Source organism: Vicia villosa, unplaced genomic scaffold (genome assembly GCF_029867415.1).
Source record: "Vicia villosa cultivar HV-30 ecotype Madison, WI unplaced genomic scaffold, Vvil1.0 ctg.004427F_1_1, whole genome shotgun sequence".
NCBI classification, from domain to species: domain Eukaryota; kingdom Viridiplantae; phylum Streptophyta; class Magnoliopsida; order Fabales; family Fabaceae; genus Vicia; species Vicia villosa.
The window spans coordinates 49,891-67,964 of record NW_026706437.1 but is presented as its reverse complement, the minus strand read 5'-3'; the positions used below and the strand labels follow the sequence as shown (position 1 = coordinate 67,964).

The 18,074-nt window shown below is 34.7% G+C and overlaps 1 protein-coding gene across 4 annotated transcripts; it reads right to left on the bottom strand.

Annotated features, from left to right (window-relative positions):
* Window positions 1-4,637: 4,637 nt before the first annotated feature.
* LOC131642057 (uncharacterized) lies at window positions 4,638-16,410 on the bottom strand. 4 transcript variants are annotated; one of them, XR_009295729.1, is made up of 12 exons: window positions 16,186-16,410; window positions 15,962-16,079; window positions 12,502-13,602; window positions 12,170-12,286; window positions 11,752-12,069; window positions 11,418-11,675; window positions 11,256-11,330; window positions 10,922-11,176; window positions 6,343-6,622; window positions 6,025-6,264; window positions 5,698-5,957; window positions 4,638-5,607 (listed from the first exon to the last, which is right to left on the bottom strand). XR_009295729.1 is itself a non-coding variant. In XM_058912345.1 (3 exons), exons 1-3 carry the CDS (start codon window positions 6,773-6,775, stop codon window positions 6,211-6,213), a joined length of 357 nt encoding a protein of 118 aa, XP_058768328.1. In that variant the 5' UTR covers window positions 6,776-10,912; the 3' UTR covers window positions 6,025-6,210. The 4 variants fall into 4 exon arrangements, 1 of the variants encoding a protein (XP_058768328.1); XR_009295727.1 differs by lacking the exon at window positions 12,502-13,602 and having other exon boundaries at window positions 4,642-5,607; window positions 16,186-16,401; XR_009295728.1 differs by lacking the exon at window positions 12,502-13,602 and having other exon boundaries at window positions 4,642-5,607; window positions 5,698-5,943; window positions 16,186-16,401.
* Window positions 16,411-18,074: the final 1,664 nt, after the last annotated feature.

Sequence of the window (18,074 nt, the reverse complement as noted above, 5' to 3'; positions counted from 1 at the left end):
TTGCTTCGAATCCGGTTTGGTGAGCAAATATTTTATTGCTGCATGGTCAGTATAAATCACCACTTTTGACCCAATGAGATAGGATCTGAATTTTTCAAGAGCATACACTATAGCTAAAAATTCTTTTTCTGTGGTAGCATAGTTGACTTGAGCGTCATTTAGCACCTTGCTTGCATAGTGTATGACATGAAAAATTTTTCCTTTCCGTTGGCCTAACACCGCACCTATGGCATAGTCGCTAGCATCACACATCAGTTCAAAATGGTTTTTCCAATCTGGTGCTACTATCACAGGTGCGGTGGCTAGCCTTTCTTTCAGGTCATTGAAGGCTTTAACACAAGATTCATCAAAATTAAAACACGTACCTTGGTTGAGTAGATTACTCAAAGGCTTGGCAATCTTGGAAAAATCTTTAACAAACCTTCTGTAGAATCCTGCATGACCTAAAAAGCTTCGTACTCCTTTGACATTGATTGGAGGTGGGAGTTTTGAAATTACCTCCACCTTGGCTTGGTCTACTTCAAGTCCCCTTGAAGATACTTTGTGTCCGAGTACAATTCCTTCTGTTACCATAAAATGGCACTTCTCCCAATTAAGAATCAAATTGGTCTCAATACACCTTTCAAGTGTTACGTCCAGATTATTCAGGCATGTATCAAATGTCTTTCCGAACACTGAAAAGTCATCCATGAATACCTCAATACTCTTTTCAATAAGGTCAGAGAATATGGCTTGCATGCATCGTTGAAAGGTTGCTGGAGCATTGCATAGTCCAAATGGCATCCTCCTATATGCGAAGATTCCAAATGGACATGTAAATGCTGTCTTCTCATGATCTCCTGGGTTGACAACGATTTGATTGTATCCGGAATATCCATCCAGAAAGCAATAGTAATTCTGCCCCGATAATCTCTCAAGCATTTGATCCATGAATGGTAATGGAAAGTGGTCTTTTCTCGTTGCTTTATTGAGTCTCCGGTAATCTATGCACATGCGCCACCCAGTCACAGTTCTAGATGGTATGAGTTCATTCTTGTCATTCCGGATTACCGTCATGCCTCCCTTCTTTGGAACAACTTGTACCGGACTTACCCATGCACTATCAGAAATTGGGTAAATCATTCCTGCTTCAAGGAGTTTGATTACCTCTTTCCTTACTACCTCTTTCATTGTTGGGTTCAGTCTTCGTTGTGGTTGAGCCACTGGTTTGAAGTCTTCTTCTAACATAATCTTGTGCATGCAATATGCGGGGCTGATACCTTTCAAATCTGCCAATACCCATCCGATTGCTGCTTTATTCTTTTGAAGGATTTGTATGAGTCTTGCCTCTTCGGTCGCATTTAACTTTGAGCTAATAACGACCGGCTTTCTTCCTTCTTCATCTAAAAATACATATTTCAAATGAGTTGGAAGCACTTTTAATTCTAACTTTGACTCTTTCACTTCTTTTTTCAGCTCCAAATCCTCCACTTTGTCTTCTTTGTTGGATGTGTTGCCACCTTTCTCTAATTCTTTTAGAAACAACTCAATTTCTTTTTCTTCTTCTTGAGTGAGTACATTAAATGACTCAACAAGAGACCTCTCTAAAGGGTTAGAAAGATGAATTTGGCTTGCTACTTCTTCGACACTTGTTTCAGTTACATCCATGCGAAAGCAATCATTCTTGTCTTTGGGTTGTTTCATGGCATCAAAGAGGTTAAAACATACCTCTTCATCTTGGACTCTTAGCTTCATTATACCGTCATCGATGTCAATCATCATCCGGGCTGTTTTCATGAATGGTCTTCCAAGAATGATAGGTGAGACTTTATCTTCTTCCATATCGATTACCACAAAATCTACCGGAAACAAAAATTTGTCAACTTTCACTAACATGTCTTGTGCAATTCCATATGGGAGAGTGGTAGACTTGTCAGCTAGTTGCAGAGTCATTCTTGTTGCTTTCATCTCAATATTTCCCAGCCGCTTTACTATTGATAAAGGAATTAAATTTATGCTGGATCCGAGATCAATCAATCCATTCCCAATATTTTGATTCCCTATTGTAACCGGTAAAGTGACTCTTCCAGGATCTCTCGCCTTTTGAGGAAGACGCGATATGATAGCACTACATTGTGCATCAAGTATAACAACCTCTTCTTCTTCCGGTCTTTTCTTCTTTGTCAAGATATCTTTCATGAATTTCGCATATTTTGGCATTTGGGCAATAGCTTCAGAGAATGGAATATTAATTTGTAGCTGCTTAAAAATTTCCATAAACCTGGCATATTGTCTAGCGTTGTCTTTCTTTGAAGGGGCATGAGGATATGGCAAATGTTGACTCGGAATCGTGTTGTTCGCCATCTTATCTTTAGCACTCCTTCTTTTTAATTTCTCCTTCTTGACTTCTCTACTCAAATCTTCCTCTTCATCCCCCTTTCTAATAATTTCATATTCTTCATCTTCTCCATCATGTTTTTCATCTTCTTTTTCTTTATCGTCTTCAACCTCATTAGTTTTCGTTTCATCCTTGCCACCTTTTTGTCCAGACCTTGTTACCACTGCTTTGCAATGTTCTCTTGGGTTCTCTTGAGTGTTGGCCGAGAAAGTTGCATTTGATTGATTAGTTGCAATCTGCTTAGCAAGTTGGCCCACTTGAGTTTCTAAACTCTTTATAGCCGCTTCTTGATTCTTCTGATTTATTACTGATGTTTGAATGAACTGATTCACTGTCTCCTCTAACTTGGATTGTCCTCCTTGCTGTTGTTGCGGTGGTTGAGTGTATGGTTGAAATGCTTGTTGTTGATACCCTTGATTCGGTGGCCTTTGTTGGTACCCTTGATTGTTATATCTTGGTGGATAACCTTGTTGGTATGGCTGGTTCTGATATTGATTCTGCCTTTGTCCTTGATTATTGTTCATGTAATTCACTTCTTCTTCTTGCACTGGTGGACAGAATCCTGTTTGATGATCTCCCTTGCACAATTCGCACTTAGCAACTTGATATGAATTAGATACCCAGTTCAGCTCCTTGATCTGTTGTGGTAATTTAGACATTTGTTGTGTCAAAAGTTCCACTTGTGAAGTTAGCAATTTGTTCTGAGCAAGTAGAGCATCACTGTTGTTCAACTCTAACATTCCGGGTTTCTTATCTCTTACCGTTCGATCATGATTGCCTTGACGATCATTTAGAGCCATTCGCTCTATTATCTGAGTAGCTTCTTCAGGTGTTTTGGACATGAGAGAACCACCAGCTGTGGCGTCCAGAAGTGTCTTGTTTGTAGCTGTGAGACCGTTACGGAACATATGGATTTGGTCAACGTCTGAAAAACCGTGTCCTTTGCACTTTCTCAACATAGCTTTATACCTTTCCCATGCTTCATTCAAAGATTCATTACTACCTTGAGAAAATACTGCTATTGCTGTTTTTGCTTCGAAGAATCGGTTTTGAGAGTAAAACCTTTCCAGAAATTTTTCTTCCAATGTGTTCCAATTTGTCATCACTACCTCGGGTTGATCCAGATACCAATCCTTTGCCTTAGATAGCAAAGAGTGTGGGAACAACCTCTTAAATAATGCTTCCTCATCAGCTTGAGCGACACCCGTAGTACCCGCTAACTCATAGAATCGAGTAAGATGCGTGTACGGGTCTTCATGGTCCAATCCGGCGAAAGGACTTGCACAAATCAATTGTATGATACCGGTCTTCAGTTCTGTCGGTCGCCCGTTGGCGGCAGTTCTCGCGAACTGAGGATTGAGTCTTGGACTATTAGCACATGGACCATTAGCAGCCATGTTGCCAACAGTAGGTTGTATAAAAACTTCCGGTTCTTCCTCCGTGAATAGTTCGTGAAAGAAGAATCCTTCTTGCGACTCGTCAATGGTTTCAAGTTGTTGTGACGATGTCGCGGTTGCGTTGTCTCTTGCTTTTGCTATGTTCGCTCTTTTTCGTGCTTTGCTATTTAACCTCCTAGCGGTCCTTTCGATCTCGGGATCAAAAAGAAGTTGATCGCTAGAAACTTTGCTGCGCATACACAATCTTCTGCAAAACTAGCAAACACGTGAAACAACCAAATAGAGAAAATAAAAATTAAAACTCAAAATAAGAACTATTGCAATGCATGCAATATTGACACCAATCCCCGGCAACGGCGCCAATTTGTTGAAAGTATTTGTGGGTAAATATTTTCGGTAATATATCGTATCCACAGGGATTGGTTAATATCACTGCCGTTCTATAGTTGTTTATTTTGAGTTAAGAAATTTGGTTTGGTTTGTTTTATACTAATAATAATATCAAAAGCAAATAATAAAATAAAAGCAAGTAAAGGACTTTGTGTTAACAATTAAAGAAAGATGTTGAGTCTCTAGGGTTCATCAACCTAACCCTATACAATTATCAATTAATTCTCAATAGAACAATCCTTTGAATCATTATCTTCACTTATCCTCAAATAAGATTCCATGTCTGCAAATCAAATTAGATAACTTTTACCGGTATGAGATTCGATCTCTCCAAATCACAATAACGATAATAGTAATTAAGAACGATAATTATGAAAACCCAATTACAATTCCATCTCTGCAAATTGCAATTGAATCAATATAGTAACCTAGGGCAAAAGTTAAATCCTTTCTTTCGATCAAAGATTCAACAATGATGTAAATTAAAAGCAAGGTTTCTTATTGATAATAAATTCAAACAATTGTTCACAGGAATTAATCAATGGTAATGTATATTCATAGGTTAACTACTACCTTAGACTCAACAAGAGGGATTTAGCTCTCCATAGACATGAAGAACATACAAGAATCAATGGAGGAATTCATCTTCATCAATAGAATGTCTTCGATTGGTAAAGAATCCACCTTCAATTGTTGTTCTCAGCTTCAGAATCAGATAGCTCTCCTAATTTCGCTCCCACCAAAGTCTCTCACCACTTGGAAAACTAGGGCTTTAAAACAGAACTTTTGGGCTTTTAACGCCGAGGCCGCGGCGCGGCAACGGGCTGGCGCGGCGCGCCCCTCAAACAGAAGTATTTTCGCGGCGCGCCTAGGAACTCTCGCGGCGCGCCCTTTGTACTTTCCATCTTTTTCTTCAGCCTTTGAGACTTCCAGCTTTCTTTCCTCCTCATGTTCTTCTTAAGTTCTTATTCAGCTCAAAACCTGCAACAATAACACCCACAAGTGATTCGATTTGCTTTACGCACGAACTAAACTTATTCAGTTCAATTCTTAATAAAAACCTATGGATTCATCACATTTTTGCATTGGTTTAGAGAAGAAATCACTTATATTAACACATGAATTTACCAATAATTTACTCCTAACACTGACATATAAAAATTAGCGACAAATCAACAATGACTTAATTCCTTTTCCAAGTGTCCGTCAGTCATTTTCAGAACCATGAGTAACAATCTCTGAACATCGTCAACTTCCACGTCTTTTGTGCTTCCTTAATTAGCAGCTGGACAACTTCTTTTTCCGCTTCCTTCGACTACTTCCATTTTTTCCAACACCACGAACACGACCGCCATGCTCAGATGTTCCAATGGCTGCTGTTAAGATATCGTTACGTCCATCTGGAACAAAGACACCTTTTTCAACTTCTTCAACTAGAGAATCCTACAAAATTCAAAAACCACAACTAATTTCAATAGTTTTTATCATTCACAAATATAATGATACTTGAAGTAATTTCCAAGTTTTACTTACAATTTTCTCAGCAATAACTTGTGTAGATTTTAATGTGTATTCTCCCCCTTTCTTTTGTCGTGCTTTCTTCCATAACTCATGGTGTGACGGTGGAGATGGACTATCATTATCATCTAATGTAGAATCATCTCTCAATGATATCCTTTCATTTTTAATTGTCTCCACAAGCAAGTGATATCCTCCACGAGATAATATGTGTGGGTATACATTCCTAGCCACATTTTCCTCACCCTTTTGATTTTTTTCCTATTAATTATAAACTAAAAAAGTAATCACTAAGCATAATAAAATGTTATTGAAAAAAACTCAAATATAACTCCTACTAACCTTAAATGCGGGGGTATCTCGAGACTTCAGAAACTCTTCCCATACTTCTTCTTTAATATAATTATACCTGACATGTGCAGGAGCGAGATCTTTTTTAGGATTATTAACATATTCGTCTCTGAGTTGTGTCTTAAAACCTCTCCATCGCTCTCCTTCATATTTAATCCATTCCTTCTTCAACGGATCCTAGATTTTACCATCCTTGTATTTATCACAACATTCTGGAATAGTGAAATGAGCCTACACATACAGTATAGGGAATATGTTGTTAGTATATATATGATTATAAAATATAATAACATGTTGAATTTAAAATACCTGAAAATCAAGCCATATAATGTCTTTTATCCCATTATCCATGTCTTTCCACTCATCTTTCAAAATAGAACATCTCTGTCGAGCAAGAGATGCTATATAACTCCTAAAATTTGCAGCATTCTTACCAACACCAGTACATTCATAGGTTCTTGGGTCAAACTCAACCTTTATCTTTTCACCCGTTTGATGAACTTTGTCAATTTGTGTCATCAAAGTTGGACCTCTAACTCTTCTAAGTTTACTAGATGAAGAGGGGTTGTCGGTTGAATCAGCCATGTATCTGTTTAAACAAAATAAAAATATTTAGAAATCAAATTAAGCACAAAATAAAAGCAATTAGACATAAAATTAAGCACAAAATAAAAATAATTAGAAATCAAAGTAATGTCGAATTAACCTATAAAAAACACCTTACTAATTCTCCCATATCCATTCTTCATGATCTATGCGAACAACATGCACATCATCCTCTACATTTTCTTAAATGAAGATAGGCACATTTGTTGAGAAAGGAGGAGTTTTGGAAATATCAAGATTTACATCTTGATTTTCATCACTATCATGCACATTTCCTTATATAACAACTGACCACCTTTTATTAGAAGGATATGTGACATAAAACAGTTGTTTTGCTTGAGATGCCATAATGAAAGGTTTGTCCGTATAAGCTAACTTGCTAAGAGCAACCAGTGTAACTCCAAATTCATCGATTCTTACACCACTATTGATATCAATCCATTTGTATTTAAATACATGAACTTTAAACACAACATAATCAACTTCCTAAATCTCTTCAATCACCCCAAAGTAGGGTGTATATGCCACAACCGAGTTTTTATCTTTAGCACTAGAGAAGTGCATGGACTCGGCCACAATCATAACCCCATTATTTTGCGTGGTACTACGGTCATCCTTTGACTTTGTATAAAAGAAATTTTTACTAATATCATATCCACTCCAAGATATTATGTTACATTTAGGCTCATAGGACAACCACTTAATTGTTTTTGAAGAACTATCATCACTATAAATTTTTTTCTTTAAACCACTCAGAGAAACTCTTATTATGCTCTTTTAACAACCCTCTTTCATTCATCTAGGGGTACTTTTTCTTTATGATGCTTTTGTGAGCAGATAAGTAAGGTTGAACTTCATCCGTGTTATTCAATATATACAAATGCGCTTGAACAACCACATCAATACTTAAGCTCTTGACCTTTAAACCTTGTGTACCCACACCCTCACATCTTCCATTATGACGAGACTTGAGAAGCCCTACAACATCCACTTCTGACAAATAGTTAGAACAAAACTCAATTGCTTCTTCTGCAATATACCTCTCAATAATCGATGCTTCCGGACGGTTTGGGTTTTTGGTATACCCTTTTAGGATCTTCATGTATCGCTCTATTGGATACATCCACTGTAAAAAAATTGGACCACATAATCTAATCTCCCTTACTAGATGAACAATCAAGTGAACTATAATGTCAAAAAAAAGAAGGAGGCAAATACATCTCTAATTGGCACAAGATAACTGCAGCCTCATTTTCCAAATCATCTAACTTTAATGGATCAATGGCTTTGCAACAAATTGAATTGAAAAATAAGCACAACCTAGTTATAGTCTTCCTAACATTGTTAGGCAATATCCCACGAATAACCACTGGTAGTAGTTGTTGTATTAAGACATGACAGTCATGAGATTTTAAGCCAACTAATTTGAGATCTTTAACCGATAGAAGCCTCTTGACATTTGATGAGTAACCATGCGGCACTTTGATACTTTATAAACACTCACAAAAACTTGTTTTCTCTTTTTCAGACAAAATGTAGAAGGCATGAGGCAAATACGTCTTGTTACCTATATATTGTGGAGTTAACTCTTCACGTATACCCATCACGCCCAAATTTAGACGAGCATTAATACCATCTTTTGTCTTGCCTTAAATATTGAGAAGTGTTCCGATTACACTATCACATACATTTTTCTCCACATGCATCACATCAACACAATGTCTTACCTCAAGACTAGACCAATATGGAAGATCGAAGAAAACTGGCCTCTTTTTCCATATATTTTTCACAATAGATCACTTTTGGTACTTTCCAAAGACAACAGTAATGCCTTGTTGTCGTTGATAAACTTCCTCTCCAGTTAAGGGCTTTGGAGCAACACCATGCTCTTGTTCCCCATTGAAAGCTTTCCGCAACCTACGATATGGATGATAACGATTTAGAAATTTTTGATGCCCAAGATAAACAGTCTTGTTTCCTTTTTCAAGCTGATGGTAACATGTGTCTTTTTCACATATAGGACACGCTTTATGCCCTTTAACTTTATACCAAGACAAATTTCCATATGCTGGAAAATCGTTGATGGTGCAAAACAACATGGCACGCATATTGAACTGTTCACAAGAATGAGCATCAAAAACATCCACCCCTTCCTCCCACAACACTCTTAAATCATTAATCAGTGGACTTAGATAAACATCTATGTCATTTCCTGGTTGTTTTGGGCCCGAAATCATCATCGATAACATAATATATTTACGCTTCATGCACAACCTAAGAGATAGGTTGTAAATCATTAGAAGAACAAGCCAAGAAGAATGGTTAGTATTTAGATTACCATACGAATTCATTCCATTAGTAGAAAGTCTAAGGTTTCTCGACTCTTTGCCAAAATTTGGAAACAAAGAATCTATTTTCTTCCATTACAAAGAATCAGCTACATGGCGAATTTGTCCATCACATTTTCTTTCTTCCGCATGCCATCTAAGATTCTATGCATCATCTGCATTAGTGAATAATCTCTTGAACCTTGAAATTTTTGGTAGGTACCATACCACTTTCGCGGTAGGACCCTTATTGACCTCCTCATCATCACTAGATTCACCATCTTACTTTTTGTAGCGTAACGCCTTGCAATTCAGACAATGATTATAGTTTACATACTCTTTTTTGTATAACATGCAATCATTAGGGAATGCATGTATCTTTTCATACTCCAAACCCATCAGACACAATATTTTCTTCGCCTCGTAATAATGACTTGGTAGCACGTTACCTTCTAGAAGCATTTGTGTCAACAATTCAAGCAATTCGGTAAAACTTTTATCAGTCCACCCGTTATTTGCCTTCAGATTAAACAATTTTAACACGGCTGACAAACGTGTAAAATTTGTGCGTCCCGGGTACAAAGGTTTATCCTTGTCATTGCATAAAGTATCATACGCATGTGCCCTCTTAAACGAATCTTGTCCAATATCTCGCATCATATCTTCTAGACGATCATCCATTTCTACACTAACATTATCTCTTTGGGACATATTTGACTTTGCTACTACGTCACCGTGCGATATCCGTTGTGTATAACTTTGACAAATCCCTACACAAATTAGATGATTCATGATTTCTTTCTTACTAAGTTCTGGTTCTTGATTTGCACAATGAACACATGGACAGAGAAAAAGCACAAGAAGGCTTTTTTCAACATTACTTTCAGGAGGAGGAAGATTTTTTTTTGCACTACTTCAACAAACTGTAAAAATTCCATCACTCCATGTTTGTACTCAGCACTTAATCGATTAGCTCTCATTCAACTACCATCCATTATCTAAATGAAGATTTAAATGAAATAAGGAACTCATTTTAACTACGATCCATTAGTTTTTTTAATAGCATAAAAAACTAATGGTCACTAATGACATAATAATGCACTATTATTAACACCGATCGATTTGATTTCAAGTACACGTCAATGCAGTTATGACATAATAATAGCATAAAAAACTAATGCTGATTTAGCTCAAATAATTCTAGATAAATACAAACATATAATTTGTCATAAATTTTATAAAGAATTGACTCATAGCTTCTGAATATGACCTCATAATATTTATTAGAAAACTTGGTAGTATTTGAAATTACAACCACCACTGCATTTTTCTATTACACCGTGAATCAAATTGGTCATCACATACAGCCAAAACCAGTGTGTAACAGAATATCAATTGAATATATACAAGATGCTCTGATATCACTTTCATCATACAAAAATACATATAATTTAGCATCAAATATATAATTAATAATAATTTAGCATCAAATATACAAGATGCACTATGATAAATTAATAATCCAAAATCGAGGTTTGTAAATTGCAATTCCCTCTTCCTCCCATAATCAATTTTACAGAAAAATAAATTTAAAAATATATACTTTTTTCCTAAGAACTGGTTCAAACTTACTCCTACACCTCTAACTTGTCAAAATATGTATGCGTTGAATCAGACCCAGTTTGATAAAAACAAATGGCTGCTTAAATTAGAATTTGTTCAAATTCAAAGTCATACACCTTTTTAACCTTTATCTATTTCATGTTCAATATACAATAGTATCAACTAGTTGTAGTTACCATGAAAAATATAACATTATGCAAAACAAGCAAAATAACAATTAAAATTACAATAGTATCAACTAGTTGTAGTTACCATGAAAAATATAACATTATGCAAAACAAGCAAAATAACAATTAAAATTTCAGAAAGTATAACTTGTAGAAGAGAAAAACCTGTAGAAGAAGGGTGGTGATGCCTTCAACCGTCGGATTTGTTGAGAGTGGGTTGTGACGGCCGGTTAGGATGGGTGGTCATCGTCGGATACTACCTGTCGTCAAATCTGACATATCAACAAGTGTTCTGAGCGTCTGAAAGTATCGAGGCACAAAAGCACCACCTCTTTTTGCCACGGACTTCGGAGGTCCCTTTTCCTTGGGCGGTACGCTACAAACATGCTGCGTCACTTGTTGTGACCCCCGAGAAGATACCTAAAAATCATATAACTTAGGTAAATTATAAAGTCATGCAGTTTTAGATTCAGATTATATATTAACACTTTAAATGTACCTCTTTTAGTGATGCAACAGACTCGTCCTCCTGCAAAATCTCTTTACCCTTAATTGCGGGTTTTGTAGGAGCAGTCTAAAATTAAAATGTAAAAAATAATTAACGCAACGGTTCAGAATTGACATTCGAAAACTAAATGATTCATAATGGTTTTCAACATACCTCATCACCAATGATAATGAGCTTCGAGGGCCATGCAACAAATGACCCTATTGCATCTCGCAGCAACGTTGTCTCTGAGACCATGTCAGGTACCGGTAGCACCGCATCATGATCTCATACAACATCAACTGATACTTTCAGGTGTCCATCTGGGAGCGGTCTATGGTGAAGTAAATCTCCCAAAGTGTTGTGCACTTTTCCCTTGCCAACTAGGCGATAATTCGGTGACGATAAATATAGTTGGCAAGATGAAATGCCCTAAACCAATAATAAATATAGAGTCATTATCATTAATAAAATAGAACAATTGTAAGAAAAAAGAATTTATAATTACCTCGGGAAATTTTCTTTGACAGTTGATACTAGCTTTATCACTAGTTTCTTTCACCGATGAAGTATTGCACTTTTCTCTCATATACATCTCTTTATCTCTTTGCAATTCAGAGACTTGTGCTTGTAATTCTTGCAATTTTTGCAACACTTCTTCATTGGTAGGATTTCTTCTCCTAGAATGCTTGTATAAAGAGGTTGGAGTCACACCATGACCTTTACCCCTCACCCGACCGGGATACTCAGGAACATCTAGTATTATACTAAGTACGCTCCTATTATCCTGGTCCTCACCGGTGGATACCGATTGCGACATGGTCTCCTGTAGTTCATTTACATTTCAATAATTATTAGTGGAGATAAAAAATCAATTATATATTAATAAACATTTGATTTAATTAAAGACAGAGTGTTATACTTACACATTCATCATAAACTTTTTGAACATCGGGATCAACAACTCGATTCTTGCCCACACGAGCTTCCTTCCACAACATATGTACTGGAAGTGAGGTTTCCTCACTTTTCGTCTCCTCTAACTATGCATTGACACAAATGATAAAATCGTCAATTAAAACACATTTAGACAATTAATAAGAATGTAGCATTTCTATTTAACGCAGTTGATCAAGACATGAACATGTGCAGATTGCATTTCTTGTTGGGTCAACCAATGCACACCCTTCTTTTCAGATGGACGACATGGAAGCCCGAAGATTGATAAGGTAAATTTACTTTTTTCATTAACATTTACCGGATTTTGTATGATTCTTGGAGTTAACATCAAGTGGTTAAAATAGTGATTGCAAAAATGTGATGTTTCTCGATGCAAGTAATGTGCACATATTGATCCTTCGACTCTAGCATAATTTTTCACTGATCTCTTTGAATCGCCTATGAACCTTTCAAATGGATACATCCATCTATATTGAACAAGTAATCCAAGATAAGCTTCATATGCATGATGCACAATTAGATGTTCCAAGGAGTAAAAAAAAACAGGCGGAAATACTTGTTCCAACTTAGAGAGAATGACTGGAATATTTCAGTCCAACTTAATGATGTCATCCACTCTTAACGATGACGCACAAATATCTCTAAAATTTGATTAATTTTAGTTAGTGGATTAAGCACATGTTTAGGTAGAGAACCGAACGCAATTGGTAGCAATTGTTCCATAAAAACATGGCAATCATGACTTTTCATACCATGCAACTTCCAAGTGTTAGCATCGACACACCTTGCTAAAATTGAAGAATATCCGACGGGAATTCTCAAATCTTTTAACCATCGACAAACTGCTTCTGCTTCTTGGGAGGTCAGACTGAAATAAGCCTTCGATTTTAATAATTTTCCATTCGGTTGAGGCTTCAAATCCAACTCTTTTCAAGTACACCAAATTTAAACGTCTTGTCTATCCTTCTCATTATCTTTTGTTATGTCTTTAACATCCATCAATGTGTTAAACATATTATCAAAAAAATTCTTCTCAATATGCATAACATTAAAATTATGGCGCAACAAACTATCTTTCTAATAGAGGGGTCCCAAAATATACTTCTTTTTGTCGAATTGCGTTCGACTCCATATCCTTCAATTCTAAATGCTTTGCCAGTATCTGTGAATTTTGGTAGTTCACAAACTTGGTCCCATATAGCACATGGTGACAATCGAGGCGGAGGAGAATCTGTTACCCTTTCTTCTTTTTTGAAATTTGTCTTGTTTCTTCTATATGGGTGATTTATTGGTTGGAATCTGCGGTGACAGTCAAACCACGAGCTTTTCCCTCCCTTTATCCAACATAAACGCCTTGGTGTATCCCATACAATGTGGACGACCCATTTCGCCATGTGTACTTCAACCAGACAACATGCCATTTGTTAGAAAGTCGTTAATGGTCCACATCAAGGCATCTCGCATAGTAAAGTTTAATTATATACAAGAATTAAATTAAATTAACTAATGAATAAAATATAGTCGCGTAATTTTCACGTCGCAAACAGCAATATCTCAGTTGCAACTTGAAAATTAACCATTGGAGAGCTATATTTGTGGCGGAGTTCGCATACCTATAAGAAGATGCACAGAAAGGATAGAAATAGAAGAAGATGAAGTCCATAGAAGTAGAAGAAAATAGAAGAAGATGAATTCGCGGAGGGACCGAAAGGAAATAAAAACATAAGAAACTTGAAGAAGATGAAGTTGTGGAGGCAGACACATTTAAACAATAAAGGGTTATTAGCTATTTACCCCTGCCATATGGAGCCTTTACGAAAACCCCTCTGTAAAAAAAAAAAGTCACATGGATGACCCTATAATTTTGAAAAAGTCACTATTAAAACCTTCCCCATGCCAAGTCATCCAAAATGCTGATTTGTCATTGTTTTTCTGTTTTTTCTATTTTCTTTAAATGCCACATGTAATTATTCATTTATGTAAGGACAATTTTACCCTCAACCCTCTCACTGTTCATACCTTCTTCAATTCCTCCCTCTGCTTCAAAAACAACATTGTTCCTTTGTTCTTCCCAAACGTCATATCTCTCTGCTTCTATATCTCTGTAACCAAACCAACAAAATAGAACACTACCACACACACAAAAAATCCTCAATTCTGTTCTATCTCTCTCGGCCTCACTCGGTTCTCTCCCTCTCTTCTCCTCATGACTCAATCGATTCACTCTCTGTATTCTCTGTTCTTCTGAATCTCACTCAAACAAAACAAACAACAACCAAGAAAACGTCATCTCTCTCGGATTCAAACTCAAACGCTATCACTCGGTCTCCTCAAACACGCACAAACGAATAACCAACATAGAAATCATGAAATCCAAACAAAATTGGGAACCCTAAACTTCAGTAGAAAGCTTTGAATCATTCTTCTTTGCTCTTCTCTCTTCATGAAGATGAAGATTTATTTGGGATATCTCTGGTACGTCGTTCGATTCGTCTTTCCTTCGTTCGAAATTGATTCGTGAATAGCTCGCCTGAAACTTTTAGTGTAGAGTTCAGATCCTTCTTTCTGAGATGCGTCTCTGAGTTTGTTACTTTAAAGGAATCAGTAATGAAGAACCTGATGAAGTTACGGTTGAGCTAATGATATGGATTAAAAATTATGTAGACCAGTTCTGAAGCAGGTTTTTGAAGGTGAACCAGTGATTATATTTTCCAGTTAAGTTTTTGTGCTTGAAAATGGTGATGAAGATGACATTTATGGTATGATTTATGCTTATAAAGATTGGAATCTATGAAGGATCTCTATGCAGATGAAGATTGGATCTATGGTGACATATTTTGGAGGAAGCTTGTTTTAATTTTTGTAGAATGAAGTTGGAGTAATATGCAGCACATCTCTAATTTTGAAACTTGCAGGGTTGAGTGGAGTAGTGGAGAGGTGCTCCGCAGCTGTAGTGGAGGGTTGAGGGTAAAATTGTCCTTACACAAAATGAATAAACACATGTGACATTTAAAGAAAATGGGAAAAACAAAAAAATAATGACACATCAGCATTTTGGATGACTTGGCATGGGGAAGGTTTTAGTAGTGACTTTTTCAAAATTATAAGGTCATCCATGTGACTTTTTTTTACAAGGGAGTTTTTCATAAAAATCCCATATAGCAGGGAGGTAAATAGCTATTAATCCAACAATAAATAAATAAAAGAATAGAGTTGAAAAGTAAAAAAAAGACACTTTAAAAAATTCATAAAAGTACTTTATGAAACCCAATGTCATAGCTGTATATCACCACATTTATCACTTATGACTAATAAAAATATAATATTTTTAGAAAAAAACAAATAATAACAATGAGAGAATGGAAGATGATGCCATATTGCCATATCCCTTAAAAAAACAAGACCTAATTTATGGAAAATAACATGTTATAACTTTTTAAGCTAAGAATTAAAGACTGGAAGTATCCAACACAAACTGAGGTTGCGAGGTGAGATGGAAACTGAAACTAGTTCGTGCATTCATATTATAAATATTCAGTTTTTCCTTAGAACATAAATTTATATAGTGAAGGTAAACAATGAAACTATTATAAACTCTTTAAACATCACGAAAAGAACAGGAAAGACATAAACTTAATAGGATTGCAACAGAGAATAGATGTTATATATGATTGTAGTGTTTTATTTTTATGTAATTAAGTAATTACACAATCAAATAAATCATAATCAAAAGCCTTTTTGAACTATAAACATCATACCTTATATTTTAATCAAAGAAATCATAGTTGATATAATTGCAAATGGTTGAGTCTTGTCAAAATAATCAGAAGCCATTGTCTTACAAGTTTTTACAGCCCGAAATCTTCAACAATTGCACTAAAAAAGGAAAAGTAATCACATGTTAGTGAATGTGTCAATAATGAAAAAGAAAACCAGTCTTTATATATGAAGGTGAAAGAGAAGAGCATTGATGAAAATTTACCTTTATAAAAGAAGAGTGAATTATGCAGAAAAGCAAGTGGAAGAGCTTAGATCTAGAATCTCTTCTTATGGCTTCTTTCGTTGTGGCCCTATCTTAGGTCACTCACTCACACTATTTAATATATGGTTGGTGAGAGTGTATTTACATTGGCCAGTGGTTGGTTCTATTTGGATTTATTTGAACCGATGGAATCTCTCAGTTACTTTATGGTTCCCTTTTCCCTATTCATTAATATAGTGGCAGACATATCTGTGTTGATAAAGTGATGGAATCTCGCAGCTCCTTCATTAAAAGTTTCACCTCTTTTAAAAAATTTATTTATTTAATATGAACATACCTAAATAAGTGATTTGAATAAGTTTAAATAGAAAATAGTTGCCTTCAAAATAAAACATATGAAAAGAGGAAAATGAACTACGAAAAAACAAAGTGATATGAAGACGAGTTGATGACATAAGTTTAAATGACTAACAACCTAATAAATTAATTAAATTTAGATTTTTTCTTTACCCCCTCCCTATGGGGTCACCCCAGCGAAAACCCCATTTTACCCTGCTTCTGAAATGCATTTCCGAAATATTTTTTTTTCTAAATTTTTTCAGGAAATACATTTCCGAAAAAATACCAAAAATTAGGATTTTGACTAATTCGGAGATGCATCTCCGAAACAACAAAAAAAATCTAAAAAAATCCCAAAAATTAATTTTAGGATATTAATTAATTCACATATCATAAATTTGATATAATTTATGATAATGAATAATAATAATTATATATTTTGATATAATTTATGAGTTATGAATAATAGCTATTATATATTTCTATCCTGATTCATATTTTAAAATTTAAAATAATTTTAATTAAAAAAATTAAAATAATTTCACTTACAAAATAGGTTATAATTTTTTATTTATATATTTATAATAATTATTATATATTTATAAGAAAAATGAGTGTTTTAATTTATATATTTATATAATAATTATAATAATTATTATATATTTATAAAAATTATTATATATTTATATATTTATATAATAGTTATTATATATTAATTATAAATATATTTATATTTATATAATAATTATAAAATTAAAAAAATGAGTGTTTTAATTTATAATAATTATTATATATTTATATATTTATATATTAATTATTATATATTTATATATTAATTATTATATATTTATATATTATATATTTATATAAGTTAAAAATTATTTTTAACTTTAAAATTTAAAATTGTTTAGGAAATTTTGATTGACCTTGATTTGATTGATTCACCTTCATTTTATTGATTCACTTTGATTCTATACCTATTAATTGTATTGATTCACCTTGATTTTAATTTTTTAATAATTATTGAATTCTTTCGGAAGTGTATATCCGAAACATTCCAAGACCAATTTGATCTTGAAATATTTCGGATATGCATCTCCGAAGACACCCCATCCCAAAAAAAAAAGTGTTTTCGGAAATGCATCTCCGAAAACCCAAAAAAGGGGTGTTTTCGGAAATGCATCTCCGAAAACACCTTTTTTTCGTGTTTTCGGAAGTGCATTTCCGAAATAAGACAAATTTTGAAAAAAAAAAAGCGTTTCCAAAATGCATTCCCGAAGTGAGGGTATTTTGGGTTTTTCACCAGAGGTGGTCAAGAAAAGAGGGAGGTAGGGAAAGAAATTTCCTAAATTTATCTTCATTTTAGAGGAGCAACAGTGGCGGCGGGCAGCGAGAGTCACAATTAAGTAAAAATTAATATTTATGAGTTATGGTTTTGACTTTATGTGTTTTGGAATTTGGTTTTAGATGTGTGTTTGAAATCAATATTCAAGATCTTTTTCTTAAAAAAATACAATGTAATAACTACATTTATAAAAAATATTATATTT

What these genes read in the sequence shown, in the direction of transcription:
- LOC131642057 (XM_058912345.1), bottom strand. Translation starts at nt 6,775, where the DNA reads ATGGATATGGGAGAATTAGTAAG. An exon ending in GATATGGGAGAATTAGTAAG is followed by an intron (nt 6,623 to 6,752) that starts GTGTTTTTTATA and finishes TTGTTTAAACAG; the next exon opens with ATACATGGCTGATTCAACCG. An exon ending in TTATATGGCTTGATTTTCAG is followed by an intron (nt 6,265 to 6,342) that starts GTATTTTAAATT and finishes CTGTATGTGTAG; the next exon opens with GCTCATTTCACTATTCCAGA.